This window comes from Fonsecaea multimorphosa (genome assembly GCF_000836435.1).
Source record: "Fonsecaea multimorphosa CBS 102226 unplaced genomic scaffold supercont1.29, whole genome shotgun sequence".
Lineage (NCBI taxonomy): Eukaryota > Fungi > Ascomycota > Eurotiomycetes > Chaetothyriales > Herpotrichiellaceae > Fonsecaea > Fonsecaea multimorphosa.
The window spans coordinates 216,161-235,019 of record NW_015971663.1 but is presented as its reverse complement, the minus strand read 5'-3'; the positions used below and the strand labels follow the sequence as shown (position 1 = coordinate 235,019).

Genomic DNA, 18,859 nt, shown 5'->3' with positions numbered 1-18,859 from the left:
GCTGCTGCAGCTCAGAGCCAGTTTTATGCTGGCTCTGCATTGTCCTATGGGATTTGACCCCATGGTCACAAGAGTTGCTTGTCATGATGGCTCCAGCTAGTTCAGGGACTAACCCGTGGACTTGCTTGCACCAGCGAAGGTTTTCCAACGATGATCCTTCAGCAAATCCAAACGCCTGTTCCAAGCAAGGGTGGGAACTACCCCATGACCAAAGGTGATTGCTCCCTGTGGGTGTCTCAAGCATGTGCGAGTGGCTGCTTTCATGCTTAATACTGGGGAGGGTCTGCGGTCCGCGCTCATGATTCCCACTAGCGTCGGTTCATGACAGAAGCAAGGCATCTGGTGCTTGGTCACTCGATTAACAAAGGCTGAATGGGACATTTTACGACGCAACAATCCCTGGCGTTATCTCCCAATCCAACCAATACCTCTTCCAAACTTACTGGATTGCGTCTGAACCCAAAACTGCAACTTGTCGAGGTGGGTTGCTTTTGGCAGGTGGCTTTCGACCCTGTGCACGATGACTACTAGGCCCGACTGTAAGTCAAACAGGCTGCCACAACACAAACATACTCCAACCCTGTCGAACGGTACTCTAGGACATAGAGCCTATCCACCGCCGGTATTCTGTGAATTGAAGCTTTTGCAGATGGGGCTTTGGTACAGCGGCTCCTGCTCGGCAACATACGTGATTGGGAAAAGGCAGATATCCAAAATACTCTCCGACTGGAAAACAACTTACTGGCTTCGAGTTCTGCGTACTTGATATCGATGTTCGCGTGGGTAGAGAAACGGAGAGCAATCTGGATGAGTCCTGTCGACACACCGACGCAGACTCAATCTGCATGATACCAGCATCATCATCACAATTTTCTTCTTTGTTTCCTTTCCCTTCTCTCAAATCAAGCAAGAAGCACCCTTATGCTGTTCCTCACCATTGTTGCCACGTGACCGTGATCTTCTTCTGTAGGTCTACAAAATGTGTTGCGTTGAAGGCGGTCGGCATTATGCTGACTTATCCTAAGCGAATGGCTGACTCATTTAGTGGGAAACTTCCCTCGAGAGCCCCGAGCAATCACAAACTTGAACTATCTGTGCGAATGGTATTGAGCAAATGTGCTGAGGGGCAAGTCATGATATCATCACACACATGCATGGCGTCGCTCTAAAACAAGACGGACTTTGGATTGCCGTCTAACGACCTGATGATCCAACCGTCTCCTGCTCCCAGTTCTCCTGAGAAGCTCGTGGGAGTTGCATGTGTGGCTACCATTCCAGGTCCGCTGCCAGCTAGAGGATTTCCCTGCGTCTCGAGAGCCAGAAGCCTGTGGTCATGCCAGGCACATTTGCATATTTTAGTCGTCTGCAAACGGCGCTTTTCTCATTGGTTCGAGTCAGGGCTGATTTCTCTCACCCCGCGTGAGAGAGACATTGACCTCGGGGACTGCGTCTCGTCTGCCAGTACCGCTATACGAGGTGCTGGGTAATAGGAGAAATTGCTGCAGAATGCTCCTGGCTTGACCGCCTCCTCTTATTCGATGTGCTGTGATAGGGCCGACGACCTGCAGTTTTCTTACTAACCTCTATTCTGTCCTATTGGAAGGCCTCTGATGGATCCCATCGGTACGCTGAGCCCCACGTTAAGCGACGTCCTACCGGGGTCTTCGTCCTTGCATATCAACAAGGGACAGAAGGGAATTGCCCAGACCGAGACAAGCCCCAGGAGGATCGTCTGTAAGTGCACATCCCGTCTCTCCTTCCAACCCTCCCCGGGTCATCACCGGCTTGGGCTAAAGTTCGAGATACGGGAAAACAATTCTGGGATAGGACGCCTGATACAATAGGTGGCCCGTCTCAACGTTTGACTCGTCACCTTTCTCCAATCCATGTGCTCCCGAGAGACCCCCAGTCGCTTTAGATAAGCCCTCCGTCTCAGCCCTGGCACCCACTGGCACCCACCGGCACCCACCTGGAACTTTGTAACCAACAAGCAGGGGAACGTCCACCGTTTATATGGCAGACGTCCCATCCACGTGGCTCCACTCTACCACATCTCGACCTTATACCTTGAAAGGTCCCAAAGCCCGGATTGCTTTGGGTAGGGTAGCCTCCGGCGGGAAACCATGCCTTTTGCCCTGCGGAGGGTGAAGGAGTGTTCGTCGGGCTATAAGCTCGTGCTTCATGGGTCATGGCTCATTGCTTGACTGCTGCACTCTTAACTAATCAGTTTGTCACAAGAAGCAGGGTGTCAGTTCTGTGTCCCTGGAGAGGGCGCTGTTCTCGAAACTCGTCCTGCCCCATTTCCTTTTCGAGATACCCTGCCTGGGGCCATCTGTCTGCCCAGGGAGACGTCTGCCGTCTAGACGTAGGAGGCTGAGGCAACGAGGGCCGAGACGCAAGCTATACGAGATTGTCCTCATCCTTTATTTGTTTTTGTTTCTTTTGTTGTTGTTTTCATCTCCTCAAGTACTGTAGCGCGCGCTTTCAAAGTGCTTCACCTCCTCTTTCGCTATACAAGGCTGCTCGGATAAACTCTCCACAGAAATCTATGCTTGCGTGCGCATGCAACGCTGACCAGCATCACAGCATACTTTGGTGGTTGAGTATGTATTTTCGATCCTTCCAAGACCCTTCCTATTCTAACAGCTCTCTGCTCGCAGCGTCCTTCCACCGCCATGAGAGAGAAATCAACCAGACCTCGGCCGCAAGCTCCTCAGGGTGCTCGCAGCATGGACAGTTTCATATCCGTCTTTCACGCTGGCAGTCTGGATAGGCCTACGCCACAAACCCCGTCACAACCTCAAACACAATCGCACCAGCAACCGCAGCGCCCAGCAAGCAATCCCTATTGCTACATACCGGGCCAGTACTGGGAGTCTCTGGGCTACTACGACATGGCGATGGACATATGCACCGACTTTTCTGATGTAAGGTGGATTACAGAATCGCGAGCCTACAACCAGGCCCGTTCCTGACAAAGCTCATAGCTCAGTCAAATAAACCCCTCGTTTGTGTCGAACCACAAAGCCCTCAGCTTCGCGGATGACCTTACGCCGCTTGACTCTCCCCTCGATTTCGCAACAGAGCACTTCGGCAGTCCTGGCGACTCTTTGCAACTAGCACGGACCAATTCGGCTGTCCAAGAAAGCCCGGATACAGAGGCGGAATGTTTGGGTCAGGGACGATGTAACAGTCAGAATCTCCCTTGCAAGATCTGTGAAAAGAAGAAAGAGGTCAGTATCGATGGTTGTTGGCCATGTGGATCTACTCGCGCCTGGTCCACATTTCACCCTGCGCGCCCACACGAGACTCACTGGGCTAAGCTAACTCATCTGCAGAGGCGGAAAGAACAGAATCGAAAAGCGCAACGGAACCACCGATTGCGCAGCGAGGCGAAGCTCGAGCAGTTGAGGGCAAAGGTCAAATCGCAATCGGATGAGATTGTGATGCTCAGAGACTTCAACCAGTCGCTACTGAAGCACATTGAAACGCTCGAGAGCAAATCCCAGGATGGCGGCACGGCCGACGCGGGCACGGAGGCTGAAGAATCAAACACCCTTGGAATGCAACCGCCACCTTCTCGTTGAAGGTCTTGCGATTGGATGCGAGTACGACAGAACACGACGGACACGGCAGGCCGCCGAATTGGCGCCTGAGGCTGACACAGGCAGCGTAGCTGACGAAGACAGCTCTTCGTTGAAGCTCATTATTATTATCCGGACAATAGTTCACGAATCGACATGACATAGAACTCTGCTTGGGGACGCCGAGTGGCAAAATCCTTTGGAATCTTTGGTCACTGGGATAGGCTAAAGGCCATGCTAGGCCATGCTTATGGATCAAGGGGCGCAGCTCGTGATTCCCGAGAAATCGGAGCTATAACGAGGACCCCTGCTTAGTCACCAGATCCCCGCTCACGTGACCCCTTATCGATAAACTCGTCCAGGGCGCTCGGTCGACCTGCGCTTTGCCACAGTCGTGCTCGAGTTGCCCTTTTCACTTTGTCGTCTCTTTCTGCCTGCACGCTGCAGCCCCAATCCATCCTTCACCCTTGTTTTGATTTGGCGTTTATGTTTTCGTTCTTTGATGATTTTTGACAATGGACGCGCTTGACGGGCCAGCGCCGAAGAGACGCAAGATTGCACCGAATCTCGACCAGCCTTCTATTTGCCCCGCTGCCCCGTTCTCTGAGTACATTGTAGTCGCTCAAACGCACCTGAAAGCCTCAAAGGCCGACCCCGACCTTTTCACCGAGACTTCCGACGAAGCTTCTCTGGAAGTTACTGTACAGGAGGTGACGAAGTCGAAGAGATGCTATGGCATTCGATTCTCCATCGGGCGAGGCAGAAGCAGCAAGCACATCTTGACGGACAGTCTGTCAGCCAGTGATCTGCAGATCCTGGAAGATGCTCAAAAGTTGGACTCAGTGGTGAGATACAAACGTCCTGCGGCGCTTCCCCTCGCCTGTGCGTATGCTGTGGTACAGCGTGCGGGCCACGGAGTCAGCCTCCAGCTGAGCATTCTATGGGAAGATACCGCCCTGTGTCGAGACAAGGTAGATCCCATTCTACTTGATATGCTGGGACGCTATCTGCCCCCTGCTGAACCCGCCGTGCCCACATTTGAACCCTGGAATCCCCGTCAGTTCTATGACAATGTTCACGTTCCCAAGAAGACAGATGCCAACTCCGCGGACATTCGAATCCCACACCTCGAATCGCAATTGTACCCGTTCCAGAGACGTGCTGTGCGGTGGCTTCTCTCAAGAGAAGGTGTCGGTGTGCAACCAAATGGCCACCTCGAGTCACTGCCGAAGCCCTCCGGGAGCTGGCTTCCGAGAGGATTTGAAAAGCTTGAGACACCGTGCAGTGGAATCTGCTATGTCAATCATGCATTGGGAGTTGCAACAACAAGTCTATCTGCAGTCGACGAGCATTTTGCATCGGCCTCAGGCGGGATACTGGCAGATGAGATGGGGTTGGGAAAGACGCTGGAAATCATCGCTCTTATCTGCCTGCATCCTAGAATTGACTGGACACCTGAGCTTCACGGGTTGAAACCATCTCCTGCTACCTTGATCATCACACCTCCGTCAATCCTCGAGCAGTGGAAGGACGAACTCCAAACACATGCTCCGTCGCTGAGTGTTTTCCATTATCCAGGAGTTAACAGCTACAGGAAGTCTGGGGAGAAGCTCACCGAACAACTACTCAGCCAAGACGTGGTGTTGACGACATACAATGTCATAGCAAAGGAAGTACACTATGTGGCTGAGAAGCCAGATCGAAACCTGCGCTACAAACGTGAGGAAGCGCCGAAAAGCCCGTTGACTCAAATCTCGTGGTGGCGTGTCTGCCTAGACGAGGCTCAGATGGTTGAGAGCGGTGTATCCTCGGCAGCCACAGTGGCTCGTCTTATTCCACGTTCCAATGCTTGGGCAGTCACAGGTACTCCGCTTAGGAAAGGACATCGAGACTTGTACGGCCTCCTACTCTTCCTCCGCTATGAGCCATGGTGTCGGTCACCGCGGCTGTGGGACTACCTCATCAGTTACCACCGCCCTTTGTTCCGAGCAATGTTGGGAGAGATCGCTATGAGGCACTCGAAGGAGTTCGTCCGTGAGGACTTGCGACTACCGCCGCAAAGCCGACATACCATAACAATCCCCTTTACCGCCATCGAAGAACAGCATTACGCCCAGCTCTTTCAGGAGTTTTGCGAGGAGTGCGGCCTCGATCGGGCGGGCGCCCCTTTAGGCGACGACTGGGATCCAGACTCCCCTGCGATGGTAGAGAAAATGCGGACTTGGCTTACTCGTCTGCGGCAGACATGCCTTCATCCTGAAGTTGGAGGTCGTAATAGGCGTGCTTTGGGTCGAAACACAAATGGTCCTCTTCGGACGGTCGAACAAGTGTTGGATGTGATGATTGATCAACACGAAGGCCAGCTCCGTACTGCACAGCGGAATCGGTTGGTTGCGCAGATTAGGAGAGGACAGTTGCTAGAAAACGCCAAAGACACCCACGAAGCGCTTCGCATCTGGAAAGGGGTCTATGACGAGTCTGTCGACATTGTAAGCGAATGCCGAAAACAATATGAAGAAGAGCGACAGTCATCGGATGTCAAGAAGGAGAAGCAAGACGACGATGAGGCGAATCCACGGCTAACCACGTTGAGGGCTCGATTGCGATCTGCTTTGGAGGTGCAGCACATCGCCATTTTCTTCATGGCAAATGCGTACTTTCAACTGAAATCCACGCATCTTCCGGAAAGCGAGGACTATGAGCAGCTGGAGAAAAAGGAGACAGCAGCATATGAAGAAGCAAAGTCAATCCGTGGAGAACTGCTCAAAGAGGCCACAGGTCATGTGAACAAGATGATTACCACAGTCAGAACCACTTTGGCAAGCGGGGTGACTCAGATTCCACCCATGACAGAGCCTTCGGGTTATGGCGGGATAGAAAGCAGGAAGGTCTTCGAGAAACTTCACTACTATTGCAAAGCGATGAATGTCCAGGCAGCGCAATTCCACGAACTGCGGCAGAAGATGGCGGACTTCTTGAGCCAAGCTCTTATCGACGAGGACGAAGGCATCGAACTCCAGGGTGATGAGTACGAGAGTTCGACCAAGCATCAAGATGAGATGTACGTATACATGGAAGCTCTTAGGGCTCTGTTTGCGGACCGCTCCGAAGCGCTCAATGGTCAAGAAAACCTACTCATCAAACAGGAAATGAAGCAATTCCTCCGAATCGCGAAGGAAGGGGAGGGACCTGCGCCTGACTTGATGCGCCAACTGCTTGCCGAGCGTGAGGAAAAGCGTGTGAAAGTCAGTAACCTGGGTTGTCTACGGGGTATCATCGCCGAAATCAGACAGATGGCGTCGTCTTTACAATGGCAAGAAGGAAACCACCAGACCCGTGCGACTCAGGAGCTGGCGATCCTAGAGCGTATCCTGAGACACGTTCAGCAACTTAATACGGCACAGACGAAAGCTCTCAACAGTCTCGAGCAGGAGGTGAATCACTTCCGCGATACCATGAACAGTCGGCTCGAATATTACCGCGCGCTTCAGAAGATTTCTGACACTGTTGCACCATATCAGGAGGAGAATGTGGGAAAACCCCTCTTTCAACCACACTACGAAGAATTCGAGGACGAGGAAGCCAGACTACAGCAGAAGATTGTCTCTGGCTCTGCCAAGCTTCGATATCTGATGCACATGAAGACAGAGTCAAAGTCAACAGGCCCTAGAATCTGCGTCATCTGTACCGATGCCTTTGAGGTCGGCGCCATGACCAACTGTGGCCACCTAACATGCAAAAATTGTTTGATGCTTTGGGTCAGTCAGCACCATAACTGTCCTGTGTGTAAAACAAGGCTGCATCCCAACAGCTTCCACGACATTACCTACAAACCCGCTGAGATAGCTGTGCAAGCCGAATCTCCATCGAGCTCTGCCTCGTCATCCACATCTTCGACTTTGGACCATCATCATGACCAATCGATCTACTCCGATATCAGCACAGCAATGTTGAACCAGATCAAGAACATTGACATTCGAGGCCCTAGTTTTGGCAGCAAGATCGATTTCCTCTGTCGTCATCTTCTGTGGCTTCGCGAGCACGACCCAGGCTCCAAATCCATCATCTTCTCGCAATATCGCGAATTTATCGACGTACTCAGCCGGGCATTTTCGTCGTACAAAATTTCGTCAACCCGCATTGATGTGAAGAATGGCACCGAAAAGTTCAAATCTGATCCGGCCATTGAGTGTTTTCTGCTCCACGCGAAGGCGCACTCCGCGGGCTTGAATCTTGTAGTTGCAAGCCATGTCTTTCTCTGCGAACCACTCATCAACACAGCCATCGAGCTGCAAGCCATTGCGCGAGTCCACCGTATTGGGCAGCATCGGCCGACGACGGTGTGGATGTATCTCATTGCCGACACAGTCGAGGAATCCATTTACGACATCAGTGTTACACGGCGGTTGGCGCACATGAAAAGCAATAGCAGCAATGGCGGCAGCGGACAAAAGGGTAAAGGCAAGAGCGGCACAGGTGCATCTTCAGCCTCTCAGTCGGGCACACACACCCCCACCACAAATAACGCTCTGCAAGAGAATGCAATCGATGCCGCCAATTCCATGGAATTACAAGCCGCAGACCTCAGTCGCTTACTTGCTTCGGGCAAGTCGGGTGGGGAAATGGTAGACAAGGAAGATCTGTGGTCGTGTTTGTTCGGACATGTCGGACGACGTGGGGAGGTGGGCCTGGACGCTTTGGCTGAGAATCAGCCTGCAAACACGGAGGTGGGCAGATTCTTGAGGGCAGAGGCAGCGGAAAGCAGGTTTGCAACAAGTTGAGAATCCGAGGCTGAGAGGTGGTTCTTCTTGAGGCATCCCTCTTTCCTGGCTTCCCATACAAAACACCCAAAGGCGACGCAACCACCGCCAAAACCTGGACACGACAGTGTCCCGTAGCGGTGGACAAGGCGGCCGTAGAAAACAGGACAGCTTGCTGCATATTCGGGGGTGTTCGAGGGTGCCTCTTTTATTTTCTCCAGACGTACGAGGTACAACAACAGGCAGTATTGAATCAACTAGACTTTTCAGCCTGGGCTCACCGCGTGTCCAAAAGAGGCTTCACAGCAATGTTATTTGACATTTGACGCACGGAGACAAGGCTGTATGTACGTACCTAGCGAGCCGACTTCAAAAAATAAGTGGCACAAGTCTTACGAAGGGAGGGGAGGGCACGCCGCCAACAAAGTACAAGTGATTAACTATTAGCTATCAGATTATCTTCCCGTACAAAGGATATCCGGTCTGCTCTTGAGTATAGCGGGATCCTCGTACTTACTAGGTACTAGTACTGACTATCACAAGATAGGTGGCCTACTCGTCGTTATCGAGCCAGCAAACTCTGCATCAGACTGTGCCATTTATTTTTTGAAGTCGGCTTGCTAGGTACCTAGGTAGTCAAGCCATCTTCACCCTCCGCCCATAATTTCACCCCGCCCAAGCCGACGTCCGAAAATACATGGCATAGCATTAGTGTGTGTGACACAGCTTAATTAACGATCGAAGAAGGGGGTCGCCCGCCATATAAGAAAACACAGCTTAATATTCGGTGATCAAGTTGTCAAGAATTCCCGCCTGTGCTGAAGAGTCAGATAGAATAACCAACCCCCCTTTATAAGTGATACTCACCCCCCTAACTAATAGGCCAATCACTTGTATTTGCTACCCCTGTCGTGCCGTGTCGTGCCGTGTCGTGTCGCTCGCTCTTCTCTTCTCGTCAGACCCGTGCCCACTTATTTCCTGAAGTCAGGCTAGCCGCGATGCGGAGATAGATAGATAGGTTGATGTCAAATAGAGTCAAATGAGCACGATAGACTGTGATTTCGCAATCGGATTTCCATTTTCCAGCAAGGTTTCAAGGCAGCTCAACTCGCTCCAACCTCGGAGTTTCTATCTCAGAGCCAATCCAGACCCAGTTCCAACTCGTTTGTTGTGTGTCATGGCATGGCATGGCATGTCAAGCTCCATCAAGACCCATGGGTAAATGAACGGTGGCTCGGAAATCCAATATGAGTTGCCGTTCTGCGTTCGCTGCCAGCGTCATCTGCAGTGTTTCAATGTTCAGTGTTCAGCCTTCAGCCTTCAGCCTTCAGCCTTCACTCTTGGCCGTGTGTGCTCTCGTTTCCTGCTGTCGTTTTTGTTCTCGGCACCAGAAAATAAAGGGTCCTCGCTCTCGCTTTTTGTGCCGACTCGTCGCATCCCTCGTCATCTCCGATGCGGAATTCGGATTCCCAGCCTCATTCTGTCCTTGTCCATCGCCACCTCCCACCTCGTCCAGATCCATAGGATCTCCATATGCACCTCCATCTGCCGCAGCCGCATCACCATCCTCGTCCAACGCCCCCAAACTATCGCTCCATTCCAAGCCATCGCCGTCCCCTAACATTGAGATCCTATAAAACCTCCCCATCATTATCTTTCCGCCGGGAATGATAGCACCGTTGTACGCATAGGCATAGTCGATGTCGGTCCAGTCCAAATACTCGCTAAGCCGGAATTTCTCCTCCATCTCCTCGATCGCGTCCTTGTCGAGCTTAGAGCCATCTCGCCAGAGAGGGTTCGACACGAGTTTGGAGCGAAGATACTGGTCGAGCCTAGCGTCGATCTCAGCTGGGTCGAGAGTCGAACCTGTGCTATTCTGCACTATTTGTGTAGTAAAGGTGTCGCCGTACTCTTCCTCGGCATGTTCAAGCACTTGGATCAGGTACCTTTTGGTGGGTTTGTAGAGGATCATAATAATATGGTTAAATCCCGGTATGCTGTGATCTGTCTTCACCTTGTCGTTTGCCTGTGGTTGGGGGATGGAGTGTATAACACCACGAAGACGAAGGGCTAGGTAGGGGTGATATTTGGGTAATCGTGGCGCTGTGGGAAGCGTGAGTGTAGCTTGTGAAGCTAAGTCGGGTCGTGAAGCTGAGTCGAGTCCTCTCCTAGAATCGCTAGATGATAGCTGGACAAAGGGCGCGAGGCCTCGGATGAATACGCACTGGGTGGACTCGGGGATTGCCTTTTGAAAAGCCGGGATGTTTTTGAAAATGGGCGACCAGAAGCCATCGACGTCGTTGTCTCGGGAGATGGCAAAATCAAGTTTCTAACCCTTCCATTAGTACCCCTTAAGGCCCTGGTCCAATCACTTACCAGAGGATCAACCTCCTGCCAGTCTTCGGCCAGGCTCTGTACTTCCTCCAGCTCTTGCCGCTTCCTTGGCCAGTTACTACCTAGCGTAGAATAGTGTCCGTACCACTCTGTGGGAATCTCTAATAATGAACCTTCCGTAAGAGGCCTATCCCACTGCGTAGGAGTGATACCATAGCGCATCAACTCCTTTGCCATTTTTGCATATGTATTCTCGGTAATATCCGTCGATCCAAATCCTTTCACTGTTTGGATTAGATGACGGTGCCAGAAGTTGCGGATGTGAAGGAGCGTATAGGTGTCGAGTTCGTACGTCGGATTGCCAGTGTGAGATCGTCTGTGGAGTCTGCCGCCATACCGTTTAATGCGCACCTTGGACATGACCTGTGTTACCTTTTCATTCTGCCTCTCTAGTTTGCGATATAAAAGAGATAGGGGAGTATCCCAATTGTATACGATGGCCAGATCGTAGTTCGTCCTTGATGATTTCACAGTGTAGGCCAATCGAGACGCCGGTGACAACAGAAGATGAGATAAACAAACTGAGAGAGCGTCGAAAGCTGGAAATCTTTGACCGTATCGTTCGTAAGGACTCGGGAAGAAAGGACAGGACAGAAACACTTGTATCCATGGTGAGTTATCAGATGTAAGTGCCGCAAGATTGAGAGACGTCGACCGCCGAGGAAGGTACTGCGGTGGTTGATTGTAGGCCTCTGAGTAGAATAGTCAGCTTCGTGGGCTTGTGTACTCATTTATATTATTAGACTTACCTAATACCATATCCCTCAGAACCTCCAGTTGAATCAGTAACCTTTCGTCGTCAGGGTCGGTAAACTCGACGAAATGCTTGAGCACGAATTTCCGCAGCTGATACGCCGATGCAAAGTCTGTCGCGTGATCGATGAATGGCCAATCGAAGATAGATTCGAAGCGCTGGCGCCAAATTGCCGACTGAGATGAGTTGAAAGCCTGCGCGAAGGTCTTACAGGCACACATTAAGCTGAAGAGATCTCGATCATCGGGTAAGAAGGACACAATCTTGTTGAGGATCTGTTACATTGTCAGAGGTAGCGTCACACTCGTATCACTCAGCACTGACTTCAGTTGGCACACCTTCGAACTTGCTGCGGACGTGACGAGATAATCTAGGCTTCTTTTGCGGATACCAGTTGCAGTCGTCGTCAATACCGAAGGCATCGGTCATGGAGTCGTCAGAACGGTATGAGCGGGAAATGGACCTGCGCTCCAGGCTTCGTCCCCGACCAGAAAGCGACATTCTGTCAATGTCCTGTCCACTTGCCATATCATCGAGATCCGTGGGTGGATCAGAGAGAACAGTGTCGGTATCGGAGAAGGAATCAACAAGGCGAGTGGAGGTCATCTCGACTGACGGAACAACCAATGTCCGACACCAAAGGCCACAACAGCTCAGCGAAAGGCCTCGGTATAGGGGAGAGAGAATCACTGTGCAGGGGATGAAGAGAAAGCGGTGTCAGATTACAACAGTGCTCCAGAAGATGGCCTCGATTTTGGGTGGCAGGTGCAAGATGCAGGTCGACTTGTAAGGGTGAGTGATAGGAAAGTCAATTGTGAATATTTGTAGTATGTGTGTCAACGCCAAGTGTCTTCCATTCTACCGCTCGTGAATTCATGTCACCCCTCACAGCATTAGGGTATTAAAGATGCTAACGCACAAAAGCACCGCAATAGGCAATAGGAGAGAAGGCTCGTTGAACACTGCGGCCGATGAACTCGACGTGGGAGAGGGCGATCCTGAGGTAGTAGTGGGAGAAGGTGAACCCGAGGTGGTAGAGGCCGTGGCATTGCCTCCTGACACCTTTGTAATGAGATAGATCTCGCCAGAGGCATCCGAGGACACGAAGATTCGACCGCGATCATCAATGGCCATGCCAACTGGCCGGAAACAATCGTCTGGACACCTCGAGTTGTTGGCGTTGGCGAAGATATCCTGGGCAGCCGTGGTACTCTGAAGATCGTCGACAGGCTGGCCCTCATTGTTGAACGCCACAACACTCATTTTATACCCGATGGGCTCGTCTCTGTCCCAACTTCCGTGGAAAGTGATCCAAGCTTCTGTGCCACTGTTGTTGAACTTGATATCGAGGGGAGCCATGTGAGCCTGGAAGACCAGGCGTGCGGGTAGTTGCTCCGCACAGTAAGCATCGGTTCGGTTCTCGTTGTTGGAGTCAGGACTGGCGTCTATGGCGAATTGACTCCCAACCGTCAGGTTCCCGTTGTCTGGTAGGTCTTGAACAGCCCATGCCGAGAAGCACCATGGATACCCAAAATTGCCGCCTTGGGGAGCGTACTGGGTTCCATTGAGATATCCCAGAAAGTTCATCTCTTCGGCAGGATTATCTTGGTGCACGTCAACACCCATCCGAGTGATTTGGTCGGCAGAATTTTCAACAGAGAACAGTCCACCAGAAACCGGGTGCTCTGCAATTCCAACATCGTTCCTCAACCCCCATCCCAAACGGAGCCCTGTTGTGTCAAAGTTGTACGGAGTGCCAGTCTGGTTGGTCAAATTGAATGCCTTGATTTGAGAGTGACCGGAGCTCAAACTGGCAGCCGCAAAATCGATGTTGGAAGTGCTGCCTCTGGTTACCACCAGGAGGCCAGGAGCCTTCTTGGAAAGCAATAAGGTGCGAGTGGTATGGTCTGTGCCAGACATGTTGGCGACGAGGGTGGTGCGATTTGATACCGTTCTTGACGACTGAGAATACTGCCAGGCAAACACCTCCTCTGAAGAGGAGGCGTAGAGAGTTTTCCCATCACTGGACAACTCTATGCCGTGGTTCAGCTACAGCAGTCAGCTCCCGTCGTTCACCACGCTGGACTGAATGCACTCACACCTAACGCCGACGTGACGTCCTGACTTGACGTTACCGAAACACAGCCTGCATTGTCTTCATTCAGAGTATGTGCCGAAACGACCCCTCTTCCTTGCTCTACCACCATCAGATTGCCAGCATTGTCGAGGAGAATCCCGCGCGGTTGGGACAAGCCGGTCGCAACCACTTGCATACGGTAGCCAGAGGCGAGGGAGGGTTGGATCGAGCCAGACGGTGCTGGACCGCAGGTTGAGGAGGACTGCCCGACGGCGAAGGGGATGGCCAACAGCGTCGCCGCTGCCCCAAAGAATACCTTCATGATTTTCAAATGAGGCTGTGGGGTAAAGATAGATAGCACAATGATTCAAGGAGGGCGTGTGGAGGAGAGAGAATAGAAGAGGCTCCTCCTGCGGAATGCTGCAAGGAGAGGATCCATCATGTCGGTGCAGGTGCTGCCTTGGATCTATATGCAGTGGCAGAGTGGGAAAGAGCTGCTGCCCGCAGGTGCCAGGATCTGTTACAAAGGAATGTCGATGATCTCATTGCTGCATCTTGGACTGCCCAAGGTTGGCGCCATTGACGTGTCGGGAATCCATGCCGCATTGCCGACACTATCCGATGTGCTAGTTCATCAATGGCCTACATGCCTCGTGAGGGTCTGATACCCTACCATAGAGTCAATGACTATAACTCCGACCACCAACGAACCGCATCACAAGGCTTGATGCCGTTCAAAGTGCATATACCGTGTCACAACAGAGTCCTCGAACTGATAGCCAAGGGTCACCGGTATGCAAAGCTGCAAAGACACGTCACAAGGAGGTCATTGATATAGATCTATTCGCGGGATTCGCCCGGTCCCGCAGCCAGGCCATTGCTCTCACGTTTCATCGCTATCTCTATGTCTCTCGTATTGTGTCCATTGGCCTCAGTGTGCTTGAACAACTCCGGCCTCATTCGCTTGCGCACTGATCTTTTTCTTGTAGGCGTTGACGTCTCCGGGGAACTTCTCGACGGTCCCCTTGTCACAGACCCATAGACTCGTGCAGACGTTCTGAAGCATCGTCACATCGTGACTGACCATCAGGACACCACCTTGGAACTGCTGCAACGCCACCGAAAGAGCGTCCATTGCCTCGATATCCAGGTGATTCGACGGCTCGTCCAGCACCAGGATATGCGGGTTGGTCAAAGACAAACAAGCAAACGCGACGCGAGACTTTTGGCCTCCGGACAAGAGTTCAAGTTTCTGCAACCCTGTCATTCCTGTGATACCAAACGCTCCCAAATGTCGCCGGTACTCTTCGTCGGTCTTGCCAGGGTATGTCTTCTGCATGAACCCAACCGCAGACGTGTTCATGTCCAGGGCATCAACATGGTGCTGTGCAAAAAATCCGATGCGAAGACGGGGATTTTGCGATATCAGTCCCGACGTGGGCTGAAGCTGTCCAATCAACAACTTGAGGACAGTTGTTTTACCTGCTCCATTGGGCCCCACGATGCCAATTCTGGAATCAAGTTGAACGTCCAAGTCCACGCTATGGAGCAGCGGCTTTTCCTTGGTGTAGCCAAACGAGACATTCGACATTTGGATGATTGGCGGCGAAAGCTTCTCCACATCTGGGAATCGGAAATGGACCGTATACTCGGCCTCGGGAGGCTCTAGAACCGGCATCCTTTCTAGCTTTTTGATACGAGACTGCGCCTCGGACGACTTGGCAGCGTTGTATCGGAATTTGTCGATGAACGCCTGCAGATGTGCCCGTTGTGCCATTTGATTCTCGTATTCGCGCTTGGCGTTCTTTCTTCGTTCCTCCTTGGTGGCATAGAAAGAATCAAAATTGGCCCCCTTGTAGTAGTCCAGTCTCTCCGAATGCTGATGGATTATATCGGTGGCTACCTCGTTCAAAAACGCACGGTCGTGCGAGACCACCAAGACGGTGCTGGGATATGTCTGTAGATAGTTTGACAGAAACGTGATCGATGGGACGTCCAACATGTTGGAAGGTTCGTCAAGCAGCAACAAATCCGGCTCACAGAACAATGCCCGTGCCAGAGCCAACCTCATTCGCCAACCCCCTGAAAAGGTCTTGGTTGCGAATTGTTGACGTTCTGGCGAAAACCCCAGACCTGCAAGAATGCTAGCCGCTCTAGACTCGGCCTTGTCTGATTCCATCTCAGCCAGTTTGGCCTGGATGTCACCTAAGGTGGTGTCCAGACCATCTTTTTCTTTGTCCAGACGCCCGGCATCCTTTGAGGTGTCGGCCATCTTCGACCGCTCGGCCTCAAGAGCTGCGAGTTGCTTCGTGATCTTTTCTTGCTCAACGAGGAGGTGTTTCCGCCAGACATCAGCGTCAAGCACGGCCTGGAGAGCTGGAGTATCATCTCCAGTGATCTCCTGCTCGACATGCAGAATGGAAATGTGGGTGGGAATGGCGACTTCACGCCGACTCAGGGCGCGCAGAAGCGTGGATTTGCCGATACCGTTCTGACCGACCAGGCCGTACCTCCGTCCGTAGGCCAACATTAAGGACGTGTCGGTCAAGATGCGCTTCCCTCCAATAGACACGTCGATTCCATCCACCTTGATGTCTTTGCTTTTCGACTGAGCATCAGCACCAAGTTGCAGAGGGTTCACCGCCATGAAGAACTCTTCATATGATTGGGTTGGATCCGGCTGGTTCAGCAACCGTGATGCCTCATACTCGACATTCTTCATGACCTTCTTGTCCTGCTTGGCCCGAATCTTGCGCTCGGCCTTTTCAAGCTTCTTCCTGTCGACCTTGGATTCTACTTTGCGGGTATTGGTGGCCTCGAGATCGACGCCTGCGCTTGTCAGACCTAACGTAGATGAAATGTTCCGCTGCGAGCTGACTTGGATGCTCTGCTCAAGCTTTTTGGCTGTGAACGGCATCTGCCGCCGCTCGGGATCTATGCCATTTGCCTCACTCAACCTGGCAATGAATCTTTCGACCAGGTTCCGAATAGCAGCTTCATTCTGCTCAGAAAAGTTTCCTGATGCAGACACAAGTAGAGAGGTCACGGTATCAAGTGCTTCAGCCAGTGGAGACTGGGCAGAGGGGTCATCTTCTGAGAAATACAGTTTGGACGCATGGTTAAGATATCCCTGAGAGCCTGGTCAGTAACACAAAATGAGTGTAACAAGGCTGAGGATTCGTGTCTCGCGACTTACAACGGAGTATTCCGAAAGCACATGGTCGATGTTGGGGATTTGAGCCTGGATCTCAGCTTCCATCTCGTAAGTGCAGGGATCGCCAACAAGAAAGGCCGAAGCTTTTACAAATAGAGTGCCGCCTCAGCCGATAGCGTCGATAAGGGCAATCAGGGGTTGGGCTTTTTTTTGGCGCAATTTCAGGTGCACGCTGATGGCGGTCTCAAAGTCGACCAGCGAAAGGCGTCAACTGGGATGTTTCGGTCTGGGAGCAAGGACCAGTTCCAAAAGCCGAATGCGGAGCGGGAATGAATAAGAAGGCCGTTTCGCGGCGTGGTTGAGGCGTGGCTAAAATTGCAAGGGATTGAGGGAAGCGAGGGGCGGGTCTTTGTGGCGTTGACGGGATTCGTCTTAACGTCTCTCTCTCCGCACTGTTTCTGGTCGCCGTCCTGGCTCCTGAGGGCCTTAAAAAGCCAAAATCTGGGAGCACGAAGCCAGGTCAAATACCGGATGAAATGCGAGACTAGGCAACACCGGGGTGTTGCTGCAGACCCCTCAGAAAGGATCTTGGGGCCTAGTAGGACAACGGAACTTTTGCAAAGGTCTCAGCTTGGGTCTCAACGATAACATGGATAACGACGATCGCGGATTGAGGTTTTACAAAATCTCGAAGTGGTGGAATACTTCTCCGTGGCAACTGAGGGCCAGCGAGCGGGAAGCAGAAACTGTTAAAATCCGAAATTCCCGCCATCTTGGCAGTCTAGACCCAATCCATCTTAGTCTCAGCTCGCCATCTCTTCAAGCACTGGCAGTGGCACGTGCGAGTCCCAGCGCAGTTTGGAAGCCTGTAAACTTCTTTTTTCCTTTCTATCACAACTGCATCCTCGCTGAACTCCCTCATGACCACCGCTCCCATACACAGCGAAGATTCCTACCTACCTAGGTAGCTGTCTGAAGAAAGCTACGCGTCATGCTTGTCTCGTTTCCGCCGTGGAGATGGTTTTTGGGTTTTGCGAGAGCGGGGAAACCAGCAAGCGTCTAGCGAAAACCCCGAAAGCAACACGGCACCTACTCGTACCCTACTTGCCTACCAGGTCAAAAAAAGGAATGGTGCCCCACGAGCACGGAAAAGACGCCCAACAAAAGCCATTGGCACTCACACTGCTAACAGGGAGGGCCTCGCTAAAATCACCAGCGTCTTGCAGTAGTTAGCAGCGCGGATGACCGGCATCAATTGCTACATGCGGTGCGGCCATTGACCCTTTCTGGGCAAGCCATTCTATGACAAAAGAGAAGTCAACAAGGTCCTTGCATGCAAAACTGCCCAGACCCCAGGTTGCCCATGCGAGATGGTCAAGCAGCTCCGGAGCCCAACACTGCCATTTCCCCTAGGCAATCATGGCATTTCAAGAGATTTTGAGACAGATATAAGGACATCTGCATGGTTCAAGATAAGCAGCTGGCCATCGATTCTATTTTCGGTGCTTCGATACCCCTCCGTGGACCCGGCCACCTGTTGGTAAGATCAAGTTGTTCTTGCGTGAAGCTGGAGACCTCGGAAACAACGTTTCACAATATGTCATCTTGCTCTGAAGTTTGCTGGGTTCCTTGGGGGGAAAGAAGAAATTTTCCAGTAGAAGACCCTGCAGTGTCGGACTTTCTACCCATGGTCCCGTAATATATGCATGAAAACGACTGCCGCTGTGGGGAGTTTCTGCCCTGTTCGGACATGAGTTTCCAGATCATCAACGCATGGACCGCCCATCATGCCACCTCTGATTCCTCCTCGGCGCCTCGCAAACTCTGATGTCGAGCGGACCTTGTGAGCATTATTAGCTTGTTGATGCCCCGCAGCTTACCAGCTTTTGTTTCTGGTGAGGCGCTTCTGCAGGTCGATTGCCTCCTTGCAGTTGCTGGAAAGCCGCTGTAGTGCTGTACACAGCATGTAACGCTTTGGTTGACAGAAATATCAACATTGCATTCACCGGCTGTTGCCCAGTCGGGTACCAAAGCTTGCAAAAAAGGCCTTTGACCTCCAAGGCAGGAGTATTCTTCCCGCTAACCCTGTGCGAGTGGGATTGGGGTCCTGAACTGCGGCTGGGCTCCCCACCAACT

At 52.1% G+C, this 18,859-nt stretch overlaps 5 protein-coding genes across 5 annotated transcripts; 2 read left to right on the top strand and 3 right to left on the bottom strand.

The window, feature by feature from the left end:
- Nucleotides 1-2,675: 2,675 nt before the first annotated feature.
- On the top strand, nt 2,676-3,587 carry Z520_10320 (uncharacterized protein; the record flags this gene model as incomplete). Its single annotated transcript, XM_016780813.1, has 3 exons — nt 2,676-2,927; nt 2,988-3,233; nt 3,339-3,587. The coding sequence occupies 3 exons, from the start codon at nt 2,676-2,678 to the stop codon at nt 3,585-3,587; spliced, it is 747 nt and encodes a 248-aa protein (XP_016628106.1).
- A 512-nt stretch (nt 3,588-4,099) lies between these two features.
- On the top strand, nt 4,100-8,365 carry Z520_10319 (uncharacterized protein; the record flags this gene model as incomplete). Its single annotated transcript, XM_016780812.1, has 1 exon — nt 4,100-8,365. The coding sequence occupies one exon, from the start codon at nt 4,100-4,102 to the stop codon at nt 8,363-8,365; it is 4,266 nt and encodes a 1,421-aa protein (XP_016628105.1).
- Nucleotides 8,366-9,671: 1,306 nt separating this feature from the next.
- Z520_10318 (uncharacterized protein) lies at nt 9,672-12,098 on the bottom strand (the record flags this gene model as incomplete). The annotated part of the gene is made up of 4 exons (XM_016780811.1): nt 9,672-10,673; nt 10,721-11,430; nt 11,488-11,767; nt 11,817-12,098. 4 exons carry the CDS (start codon nt 12,096-12,098, stop codon nt 9,672-9,674), a joined length of 2,274 nt encoding a protein of 757 aa, XP_016628104.1.
- A 279-nt stretch (nt 12,099-12,377) lies between these two features.
- Nucleotides 12,378-13,891, bottom strand: Z520_10317 (uncharacterized protein; the record flags this gene model as incomplete). The annotated part of the gene is made up of 2 exons (XM_016780810.1): nt 12,378-13,541; nt 13,592-13,891. The coding sequence occupies 2 exons, from the start codon at nt 13,889-13,891 to the stop codon at nt 12,378-12,380; spliced, it is 1,464 nt and encodes a 487-aa protein (XP_016628103.1).
- A 609-nt stretch (nt 13,892-14,500) lies between these two features.
- Nucleotides 14,501-16,828, bottom strand: Z520_10316 (uncharacterized protein; the record flags this gene model as incomplete). The annotated part of the gene is made up of 2 exons (XM_016780809.1): nt 14,501-16,699; nt 16,766-16,828. The coding sequence occupies 2 exons, from the start codon at nt 16,826-16,828 to the stop codon at nt 14,501-14,503; spliced, it is 2,262 nt and encodes a 753-aa protein (XP_016628102.1).
- Between the last annotated feature and the right edge of the window lie 2,031 nt (nt 16,829-18,859).